Consider the following 12,012-nt stretch of genomic DNA (forward strand, 5'->3'; position numbering starts at 1 on the left):
TTTAATGAAACCTTAAGTAACGGGTTTCCTATGATATGTTCAGACATCTTGATTGTTCTGGCAGTGAATCAGACAGAAGTTTCCTGCCAGTCTAAATAGTTGTGGTTTTTTTTACTCCAGTGCCCCTGACCTCAGTGATACCAGTGTAATTCTGCCTGTAATAACTAGAAGACTATAATGTAATATATTCACAGAGAGATAGGGTTACGGTTTTTTACATGGAACTGTGAACTTTGCATTTTCTGACTCCTGAGTGCTTATCTGTGCATATTTACTGTTCTCCTAGCACAGACTTTGTTGTATAGAATATTTATTAAAGCTCTGGAAATTGGCAAGAAATCATGATCAATAAAGTTGATAGCAGCATTAAACATTGCCAACTTAAGGCCTGATAAAGCAAAAGATATCAGACAGGCTGCTGATTCTGGCTTTTAGAGAACTAATGTTGCCTGGACACGTTTAAACAGCTGCTGCATTTCACTGATGGGTGAAGTTATTCCAGTATAATTCCGTACTGTAACCCATATTAATATGTTGAAGTCAGTTGGAATCTTTTGTGTGTACAGACTGCAGGATCAGGCTATGTTTATAAAACATTTTGTGAGAATATATATAAATTAGAAGATTACTTCTGAAAATCAAAATGGTATAAGTTAACAGAATGGGCTATTTTTCCCTCTGTATTTGATTCCCACTGACATGAATATGAATTTCTCTGTGAATCAAAGACTGTCTATACCCCAGAGTGTCAGACAGGCTGAACTCTGAATTTCCTAGATTAGTTGGTTTTGTCACAGCTGTTGCTATTTAAACACAGGTTTTTTTATTGGGTTGCTTGAACTGTTTGCTACCTTTCCACAAATAATTCATGTGTGAAACATGCACCTCAGATTGTGAGTTAAAGGCACAGATTTCTTTCTGGGAAGGGAGGGAGTTTTACACACCACATCCCCTCCTCCATCATCTCCATGGACCAAACTATCACATCCAGTGGGAAGTCTGCACAGAACCATAAGGTCCTCGCCTATCACTGTAATACCTCTCCCCTCCACAAGGGTCTCTAGGCCACTTCACCCTAAAAGCACTGTTCTGTGCCCATGTTGTTCCTTAAGAGGACTTGGGAGAGCAAGCAAGGAAAGAATTTACTGCTCGTGAAATCAGAATTAATTCCTATATAAATGGTCATCCCACTAGGCCCTTGGGGTATGTCTACACAGCAATAAAAACCCAGGGCTGGCCCATGTCAGCTGACTCGGGCTATAAATTTGGCTTAGATGTTTGAGCCTGGGCTCTGATACCCTCCAAGGAAGGAGGAGCCCAGGTTCCAGCCGAAGCACAACTGTCTACACCAGCAGTTCTCAGTCAGGGACTTGGGGCCTATTGGGGGGCTGCAAGTAGGTTTCATGGGGTCCGCCAAGCAGGGCCAATGTTAGACTCACTGGGGCCCAGGTCAGAAAGCTGAAGTGCTGCTATGCAAGGCTGAAGTCAGGGGCCCTGAGCCCTGCCACCTGGGGCAGAAGCCTCAGCCTCAGCAACTGAGCTTTGCAGGGCCCCCTGTGACACAGGTCGCCAGGCAATTGCCCTGCTTGCTGCTCTCTAACACTAGCCTTGGCTTTTATATGCAGAAAAACAGTTGTGGCACTGGTGGGCTGTGGAGTTTTTATACCTGGGGAGGGGCTCAGAAAGAAAACGATTGAGAATGCTGCTCTACACTGCAATTTTATAGCCCCGCAGTCTGAGCCCAGCTGGCCCAAGTCAGCTGACACCAGCCAGCAGCAGGTGTTTTATTGCAGTACAGAAATACTAAGCTACGGGGTTAGGTCGAATTTAGCTGCGTTAGGTCGATTTTAAAATGAATGCGTCTACACAACCAACCCCGTTCCGTTGACTTAAAGGGCTCTTAAAATCAACTTCTGTACTCCTCCCCGGTGAGGGGAGTAGTGCTGAAATCGACCTTGCTGTGTAGAAGTTGGGGTAGTGCAGATGCAATTTGACGGTATTGGTTTCCGGGAGCTATCCCAGAGTGCTCCAATGTGACCGCTCTGGACAGCACTTTGAACTCCGGTGCACTAGCCAGGTACACAGAAAAAGCCCCTGGAACTTTTGAATTTAATTTCCTGTTTGGTCAGCGTGGCGAGCTCGGCAGCTCAGGTGACCATGCAGTCCCCCCAGAATCGCAAACGAGCTCCAGCATGGACCGAAAGGGAGACACTGGATCTGATTGCTGTATGTGGAGAAGAATCTGTGCAGGCCAAACTCCGATCAAAAAGAAGAAAAGCTAATATATATGCCAAAATCACACAGGGCATGATGATGAGAGGCCACAACAGGGACACACAGCATTGCCACGTGAAAGTCAAGAAGCTCAGGTAAGCCTACTAAAAGACAAAGGAGGCAAATGGTCGCTCTGGGTAAGAACCCCATTCGTGCCGCTTCTGTGATCAGTTGCATAGCATTCTATGGGGCAACCCTACCACTACCCCACCACTGTCCGTGGACACCTGTAAGGGAGGAGTCTCACACAACAGGGAGGAGGATTTTGTGGATGAGGAAGAAGATGAGGAGGAGGAGGAAAATGCGCAGCAGGGAAGTGGTGAATCTGTTCTCCCCGGCAGCCAGGACTTTTTCATCACCCTGGAGCCAATACCCTTCCAAGACGGGATCCCCGACCCTGAAGCTGGAGAAGGCCGCTCTGGTGAGTGCACATTTGTAACTACAGTACAGGGTTTAAAAGCAATAGTATTTAATGTTTGATTTGCCCTGAAGAATTGGGATGCATTCACGTCCAGTACAGCTACTGGAAAAGTCTGTTAATGTGTCTGGGGATGGAACAGGAATCCTCCAGGGACATCTCCATGAAGCTCTCCTGGAGTTACTCTGAAAGCCTTTGAAGAAGGTTTCTGGCGAGGGCTGCCTTATTTCGTCCTCGACAGTAGGACACTACCACGCCAGGCCAGTAGCAAGTAGTCTGGAATCACTGCAGCACAAAGCATGGCAGCGAATGGTCCTGGGTTTTGGTCGCATTCAAGCAACATTCGGTCTTCATCTTTCTGTGTTAGCCTCAGGAGAGTGATATCATTTATGGTCACCTGATTGAAACAGGGGAATTTTTGTAAGGGAACAGTAAAAGGACCCCGTTCATGCTGGGTTGTTTGCGCTTGGCTAAAATGGATCATTCCGGAGAATAGCCATGCGGTGGGGGGAGGGGTGAAGGGATCATCCCAGAGAATAGCTATGTGGTGGGGTGGGGGGAGGTGTGTGCTGCAGCCCCTCCCTTTAAATGTGAAACCCAACTGGCATTGCTTGCTATGGGAAAGGATGGCGTTGCAATTTGAAAGCATTCCCACATGTTATGAAGGTGGAAGAAGCCAACCCCGTGTACCAAAAGGCTTACCATGGCTGCTTGGAAACCGAATTCTGTTGCCCAGCCGTGTGTGATGTGTCACCATACCGGCAGGCACTCAATATAAAAGGCAAAATACAACCTTGTACCTAAAGCACATGTGCTGTCTGCTGTGAATTGCTTGATTCACTGTGGAAGAGTCTCCCTTTTGTTCTCAGAAATGTATCATCTTAAATTTTACTCTCCCTTTTTATCTCCCCCCAGGTGCAAATGTTTCTATGCTCCCCCTATCATCTCCGTCCCTGAGGTTATCACAGATTAGAAGGCAAAAAAAAAACCGCACTTGCGATGACATGTTTTCTGAGCTCATGCAGTCCTCCCGCACTGATAGGGCACAGCTTAATGCATGGAGGCATTCAGTGGCAGAGGCCAGGAAAGCATTAAGTGAGCGCGAAGAGCAGAGGCAGGAGGCGATGCTGAGGCTAATGGGGGAGCAAACGGACATGATGAAGCATCTGTTGGAGCTGCAAGAAAGCCAACAAGAGCACAGACCCGCACTGCATCCATTGTATAACCGCCTGCCCTCTTCCCCAAGTTCCATATCCTCCTCATCCAGATGCCCAAGAACGCGGGGAGGGGGGGAGGCTCTGGGCACCCGGCCACTCCACTCCAGAGGATGGCCCAAGCAATAGAAGGCTGTCATTCAAACAGTTTTGATTTGTAGTGTGGTTACAATAAGCAATGTGGTCTTGTCCTTCCCTCCTCCCGCACCTCACCCGACCGGGGCTACCTTGTCAGTTATCTCACTTTTTTTTTTATTAATAAAGAAAGAATGCATGGTTTCAAAACATTAGTTACTTTATTTCCTTTGCCAGCTGTGATTGAAGGGGGGAGGGTGGTTGGCTTACAGGGAATTAAAATCAACAAAGGGGGTGGGTTTTCAGCAAGGAGAAACACACACAGCTGTCACACTGTAGCGTGGCCAGTCATGAAACTGGTTTTCAAAGCCTCTCTGATGCGCAGCGTGCCTAGTTGTGCTCTTCTAATTGCCTTGGTGTCTGGCTACTCAAAATCTGCTGCCAGGCAATTTGCCTCAACCTCACACCCCACCACAAATGTCTCCCCCTTACTCTCACAGATATGGAGCACACAGCAATAACAACGGGAATGTTGGTTGCGCTGAGGTCTAACCTAGTCAGCAAACAGCGCCAGCGAGCTTTTAAACGTCCAAAGGTACATTCTACCACCATTCTGCAGTTGCTCAGCCTATAGCTGAACTGCTCCTTACTACTGTCCAAGCTGCCTGTGTATGGCTTCATGAGTCATGGGAGCCAGGGGTAGGCTGGGTCCCCAAGGATAACTATTGGCATTTCAACAAACCCCAAAGATAATCTTCTGGTCTGGGAAGTAAGTCCCTCCTTGCAACTGCTCAAACAGCCTGGAGTTCCTAAAGATGCGAGCGTCATGCACCTTTCCCAGCCATCCCACGTTGATGTCAGTGAAACGTCCCTTGTGATCCACCAGTGCTTGCAGCATCATTGAGAAGTACCCCTTGCGGTTTATATACTGGTTGGCAAGGTGGTCCGGTGCCAAGATAGCAATATGTGTTCCGTCTATTAGGGAACCCCACTGCAGCAAAGCCATCCAGTATGACCTGCCCAGAGTCACTACCCTTGATAGCAGATCGTCAGTGACTGCATTGGCTACTTGGATCACAGCAGTCCCCACAGTAGACTTGCCCACTCCAAATTGATTCCCGACTGACCGGTAGCAGTCAGGTGTTGCAAGCTTCCACAGGGCTGTCGCCACTCGCTTCTCAACTGTCAGGGCAGCTCTCATCTTGGTATTCCTGCGCTTCAGGGCGGGGGAAAGCAACTCACGAAGTTCAAGGAGAGTTGCCTTACGCATGCAAAAGTTTCACAGCCACTGTGAATCATCCCATACCCGCAATACTATGCGGTCCCACCAGTCTGTGCTTGTTGGCCGGGCCCAAAATCGGCGTTCCATTGTATCAACCAGCCCCACTGCCACCAGGATGTCCCTATTGTCACAGCCCGTGCTTTCAGGAATGTCTGTGTCCATGTCCTCATCACAGTCGTCCTCGTGCTGGCGTCTCTTAGCCCGGTTCTGCACTTACTCCACAATAATGCGTGAGGTGTTTACAATGCTCACAACAGCAGCGGTAAGCTGAGCGGGCTCCATGCTTGCCGTGGTATGGCGTCTGCATGGGTAACCTAGGAAAAAAGGCGCGAAATGATTGTTTGCCGTTGCTTTCATAGAGGGAGGGAGGGCGGGCGACTGACGGCTTGTACCCAAAACCATCCTCGACAATGTTTTTGCCCCATCAGGCATTGGGAGCTTAACCCAGAATTCCAGTGGGCAGTGGAGACTGCAGGAACTGTGGGATAGCTACCCACAGTGCACCACTCCGTAAGTCGATGCTAGGCATGGTATTGAGGACACACGCCGCCGACTTAATGCGCTTAGGGGGGAAATACACAATCGACAGTATAAAATCAATTTCTAAAAATCGATTTTATACTATCAACCTAATTTTGTAGTCTAGACATACCCTTAGAGGTCTAATCCAGCAGACCTTTGATGGGAGGGCCTTCTGTTGTGTCTGAGGTCAGGTGGAAGCTTGCTGCAGAGGCACATAGGGTATGTCTACACTATGGAATAAGGTCGAATTTATAGAAGTCGGTTTTTTAGAAATCGGTTTTATATATTCGAGTGTGTGTGTCCCCACAGAAAATGCTCTAAGTGCATTAAGTGCAGTAACTCGGCGGAGTGCTTCCACAGTACCGAGGCTAGAGTCGACTTCCGGAGCATTGCACTGTGGATAGCTATCCCACAGTTCCCGCAGTCTCCGCTGCCCATTGGAATTCTGGGTTGAGATCCCAATGCCTGATGGGGCTAAAACATTGTCGTGGGTGGTTCTGGGTACATATTGTCAGGCCCCCGTTCCCTCCCTCCCTCCGTGAAAGCAAGGGCAGACAATCGTTTCGCACCTTTTTTCCTGAGTTACCTGTGCAGACGCCATACCACGGCAAGCATGGAGCCCGCTCAGGTAACCGTCACCCTATGTCTCCTGGGTGCTGGCAGACGCGGTACGGCATTGCTACACAGTAGCAGCAACCCCTTGCCTTGTGGCAGCAGACGGTACAGTACGACTGGTAGCCGTCATCGTCATCTCCGAGGTGCTCCTGGCCACGTCGGCTGGGAGCGCCTCGGCAGACATGGGCGCAGGGACTAAATTTGGAGTGACTTGACCAGGTCATTCTCTTTAGTCCTGCAGTCAGTCCTATTGAACTGTCTTATGGTGAGCAGGCAGGCGATACGGATTGCTAGCAGTCGTACTGTACCATCTTCTGCCGGGCAGGCAAGAGATGAGGATGGCTAGCAGTCGTATTGTACCATCTTCTGCCGGGCAGCCCTGAGATGTGGATGGCATGCAGTTCTTCTGCACCCTCTGCTGCCAGCCAAAGATGTAAAAGATAGATGGAGTGGATCAAAACAAGAAATAGACCAGATTTGTTTTGTACTCATTTGCCTCCTCCCCTGTCTAGGGGACTCATTCCTCTAGGTCACACTGCAGTCACTCACAGAGAAGGTGCAGCGAGGTAAATCTAGCCATGTATCAATCAGAGGCCAGGCTAACCTCCTTGTGCCAATAAGAACAATAACTTAGGTGCACCATTTCTTATTGGAACCCTCCGTGAAGTCCTGCCTGAAATACTCCTTGATGTAAAGCCACCCCCTTTGTTGATTTTAGCTCCCTGAAGCCAACCCTGTAAGCCGTGTCGTCAGTCACCCCTCCCTCCGTCAGAGCAACGGCAGACAATCATTCCGCGCCTTTTTTCAGTGCGGACGCCATACCAAGGCAAGCATGGAGGCCGCTCAGCTCACTTTGGCAATTAGGAGCACATTAAACACCACACGCATTATCCAGCAGTATATGCAGCACCAGAACCTGGCAAAGTGATACCGGGCGAGGAGGCGACGTCAGCGCGGTCATGTGAGTGATCAGGACATAGACACAGATTTCTCTGAAAGCATAGGCCCTGCCAATGCATGCATCATGGTGCTAATGGGGCAGGTTCATGCTGTGGAACGCCGATTCTGGGCTCGGGAAACAAGCACAGACTGGTGGGACCGCATAGTGTTGCAGGTCTGGGACGATTCCCAGTGGCTGCGAAACTTTCGCATGCGTAAGGGCACTTCCATGGAATTTTGTGACTTGCTTTCCCCCGCCCTGAGGCGCATGAATACCAAGATGAGAGCAGCCCTCACAGTTGAGAAGCAAGTGGCGATAGCTCTGTGAAAGCTTGCAACGCCAGACAGCTACCGGTCAGTTGGGAATCAATTTGGAGTGGGCAAATCTACTGTGGGGGCTGCTGTGATGCAAGTAGCCCACTCAATCAAAGATCTGCTGATATCAAGGGTAGTGACCCTGGGAAATGTGCAGGTCATAGTGGATGGCTTTGCTGCAATGGGATTCCCTAACTGTGGTGGGGCCATAGACGGAACCCATATCCCTATTTTGGCACCGAAGCACCAAGCCGCTGAGTACATAAACCGGAATGGGTACTTTTCAATAGTGCTGCAAGCTCTGGTGGATCACAAGGGACGTTTCACCTACATCAACGTGGGATGGCCGGGAAAGGTACATGACGCTCGCATCTTCAGGAACTCTGGTCTGTTTCAAAAGCTGCAGGAAGGGACTTTATTCCCAGACCAGAAAATAACTGTTGGGGATGTTGAAATGCCTATAGTTATCCTTGGGGACCCAGCCTACCCCTTAATGCCATGGCTCATGAAGCCGTACACAGGCAGCCTGGACAGTAGTCAAGAGCTGTTCAACTACAGGCTGAGCAAGTGCAGAATGGTGGTAGAATGTGCATTTGGACGTTTAAAGGTGCGCTGGCGCAGTTTACTAACTCGCTTAGACCTCAGCGAAACCAGTATTCCCACTGTTAATGCTGCTTGCTGTGTGCTCCACAATATCTGTGAGAGGAAGGAGGAGACATTTATGGCGGGGTGGGAGGTTGAGGCAAATCGCCTGGCTGCTGGTTATGCGCAGCCAGACACTAGGGCGGTTAGAAGAGCACAGGAGGGCGTGGTACGCATCAGAGAAGCTTTGAAAACCAGTTTCATGACTGGCCAGGCTACGGTGTGAAAGTTCTGTTTGTTTCTCCTTGATGACACCCCCCGCCCCTTGGTTCACTCTACTTCCCTGTAAGCTAACCACCCTCCCCTCCTCCCTTCAATCACCACTTGCAGAGGCAATAAAGTCATTGTTGCTTCACATTCATGCATTCTTTATTCATTCATCACACAAATAGGGGGATGACTACCAAGGTAGCCCAGGAGGGTTGGTGGAGGAGGGAAGGAAAATGCCACACAGCACTTTAAAAGTTTACAACTTTAAAATTTATTGAATGACAGCCTTCTTTTTTTGGGCAATCCTCTGTGGTGGAGTGGCTGGTTGGCCGGAGGCCCCCCCCCCACCGAGTTCTTGGGCGTCTGGGTGTGGAGGCTATGGAACTTGGGAAGGAGGGCGGTTGGTTACACAGGGGCTGTAGTGGCAGTCTGTGCTCCAGCTGCCTTTGCTGCAGCTCAACCATACACTGGAGCATACTGGTTTGGCCTCCAGCAGCCAGGGCATTGAATCCTGCCTCCTCTCATCATGCTGCTGCCACAGTTGAGCTTCAGCCCTGTCTTCAGCCCGCCACCTCTCCTCCCGGTCATTTTGTGCTTTCCTGCACTCTGACATTATTTGCCTCCACGCATTCGTCTGTGCTCTGTCAGTGTGGGAGGACAGCATGAGCTCGGAGAACATTTCATCGCGAGTGCGTTTTTTTTTCTTTCTAAGCTTCACTAGCCTCTGGGAAGGAGAAGATCCTGTGATCATTGAAACACATGCAGCCTGTGGAGAAAAAAAAAGGGACAGCGGTATTTAAAAAGACACATTTTATAAAACAGTGGCTACACTCTTTCAGGGTAAACCTTGCTGTTAACATTACATACATAGCACACGTGCTTTCGTTACAAGGTCGCATTTTGCCTCCCCCCACCGCGTGGCTACCCCCTCAACCTTCCCCCCTCCCTGTGGCTAACAGCGGGGAACATTTCTGTTTAGCCACAGGCAAACAGCCCAGCAGGAATGGGCTCCTCTGAGTGTCCCCTGAAGAAAACCACTCTATTTCAACCAGGTGACCATGAATGATATCTCACTCTCCTGAGGATAACACAGAGAGATAAAGAACGGATGTTGTTTGAACGCCAGCAAACATACACTGCAATGCTTTGTTGTACAATGATTCCCGAGTACGTGTTACTGGCCTGGAGTGGTAAAGTGTCCTACCATGAAGGACGCAATAAGGCTGCCCTCCCCAGAAACCTTTTGCAAAGGCTTTGGGAGTACATCCAGGAGAACCGCGAATGCCAGGGCAAAGTAATCCTTTCACATGCTTGCTTTTAAACCATGTATAATATTTTAAAAGGTACACTCACCGGAGGTCCCTTCTCCGCCTGCTGGGTCCAGGAGGCAGCCTTGGGTGGGTTCGGGGGGTACTGGTTCCAGGTCCAGTGTGAGAAACAGTTCCTGGCTGTCGGGAAAACCGGTTTCTCCGCTTGCTTGCTGTGAGCTATCTACAACCTCATCATCATCATCATCATCTTCTTCGTCCCCAAAACCTGCTTCCGTATTGCCTCCATCTCCATTGAAGGAGTCAAACCACACGACTGGGGTAGTGGTGGCTGAACCCCCTAAAATGGCATGCAGCTCATCATAGAAGCGGCATGTTTGGGGCTCTGACCCGGAGCGGCCATTCACCTCTCTGATTTTCTGGTAGGCTTGCCTCAGCTCCTTCAGTTTCACGCGGCACTGCTTCGGGTCCCTGTTATGGCCTCTGTCCTTCATGCCCTGGGAGATTTTGACAAAGGTTTTGGCATTTCGAAAACTGGAACGGAGTTCTGATAGCACGGATTCCTCTCCCCAAACAGCGATCAGATCCTGTACTTCCCGTTCGGTCCATGCTGGAGCTCTTTTGCGATTCTGGGACTCCATCATGGTCACCTCTGCTGATGAGCTCTGCATGGTCACCTGCAGCTTGCCACGCTGGCCAAACAGGAAATGAGATTCAAAAGTTCGCGGTTCTTTTCCTGTCTACCTGGCCAGTGCATCTGAGTTGAGAGTGCTGTCCAGAGCGGTCACAATGGAGCACTCTGGGATAGCTCCCGGAGGCCAATACCGTCGAATTGTGTCCACAGTACCCCAAATTCGAGCCGGCAAGGCCGATTTAAGCGCTAATCCACTTGTCAGGGGTGGAGTAAGGAAATCGATTTTAAGAGCCCTTTAAGTCGAAACAAAGGGCTTCATCGTGTGGACGGGTGCAGGTTTACATCGATTTAATGCTGCTAAATTCGACCTAAAGTCCTAGTGTAGACCAGGGCATAGAGTCAATGTCTTTTCTGATACACATGGTTAGTAGAGGGACTTGTGTGGCCCCTTGGTTCCAGCAAATTAGAAACCTATCTGAGTGGAAGCTTATGAAATATGTACTACTTAGGAAGAGATCAAAACCATATATATATGTTTCATTAGACAAAGTGCATTCTGTATCTGAGCATGTTAGAGTAGTTGCTTTGTTCAGAGCCATTCAAGTTTCTGGGGCAAATTAGGAACTGCAGAATTATTATTTTTTTAAATAAATGGGTGACAGGGAGGAGGTGGTGAATATTGTTTAGCCAAAAGACAGAAGCAGTTTCTTTGTATCAGCTCTCTTGCATAATTAGGATGTGTTCTAATTTTAATTAAATCTTATGCATATTCATGAAAATGCATTGAACTTCCAGACCAAGTAGATCTGATCCCTCTACCTCTTTTAATGTTTAGTTTGGATATAGGGTTTTCCTCTATTCCCTCCTTCTTTTACTTTCACATTTCTGTAGAAACACACAACTAGCTCCCATAATGTGAAGAGTCACAACCTATGGGTATGTCTACACTACGGAATAAGGTCTAATTTATAGAAGTCGGTTTTTTAGAAATCGGTTTTATAAATTCGAGTGTGTGTGTCCCCACAGAAAATGCTCTAAGTGCATTAAGTGCATTAACTTGGCGGAGCGCTTCCACAGTACCGAGGCAAGCGTCGACTTCCGGAGCGTTGCACTGTGGGTAGCTATCCCACAGTTCCCGCAGTCTCCGCTGCCCATTGGAATTCTGGGTTGAGATCCCAATGCCTGATGGGGCTAAAACATTGTCGCGGGTGGTTCTGGGTACATATCGTCAGCCCCCCGTTCCCTCCCTCCCCCCGTGAAAGCAAGGGCAGACAATCATTTCACGCCTTTTTTCCTGAGTTACCTGTGCAGACGCCATACCATGGCAAGCATGGAGCCCGCTCAGGCTATGTCTCACCCTATGTCTCCTGGGTGCTGGCAGACGCGGTACGGCATTGCTACACAGTAGCAGCAACCCCTTGCCTTGTGGCAGCAGACGGTACAGTACGACTGGTAGCCGTCATCGTCATGTCTGAGGTGCTCCTGGTCGCCTCTGTGAGGTCGATCAGGAGTGCCTGGGCAGACATGGGCACAGGGACTAAATTTGGAGTGACTTGACCAGGTCATTCTCTTTAGTCCTGCAGTCAGTCCTATTGAACCGTCTT

General features: G+C 49.2%; 1 protein-coding gene across 2 annotated transcripts in view; it reads left to right on the forward strand.

Moving 5' to 3' along the window:
* LOC125638995 (kinesin light chain 1) overlaps positions 1-12,012 on the forward strand; it is a 134,596-nt gene that overhangs the window by 28,153 nt on the left and 94,431 nt on the right. The window contains exons 6-7 of one of the 2 annotated variants that reach the window (XM_048855386.2): positions 9,505-9,558; positions 11,641-11,646. The exons of the other annotated variant lie outside the window; for it this stretch is intronic. Coding sequence (XP_048711343.1) covers positions 9,505-9,558; positions 11,641-11,646 — 60 coding nt within the window. The remainder of the gene's footprint in view (positions 1-9,504; positions 9,559-11,640; positions 11,647-12,012) is intronic. 2 annotated transcript variants of the gene reach the window in all.

The sequence above is a fragment of the Caretta caretta genome, chromosome 6 (assembly GCF_965140235.1).
Source record: "Caretta caretta isolate rCarCar2 chromosome 6, rCarCar1.hap1, whole genome shotgun sequence".
NCBI classification, from domain to species: Eukaryota; Metazoa; Chordata; order Testudines; family Cheloniidae; genus Caretta; species Caretta caretta.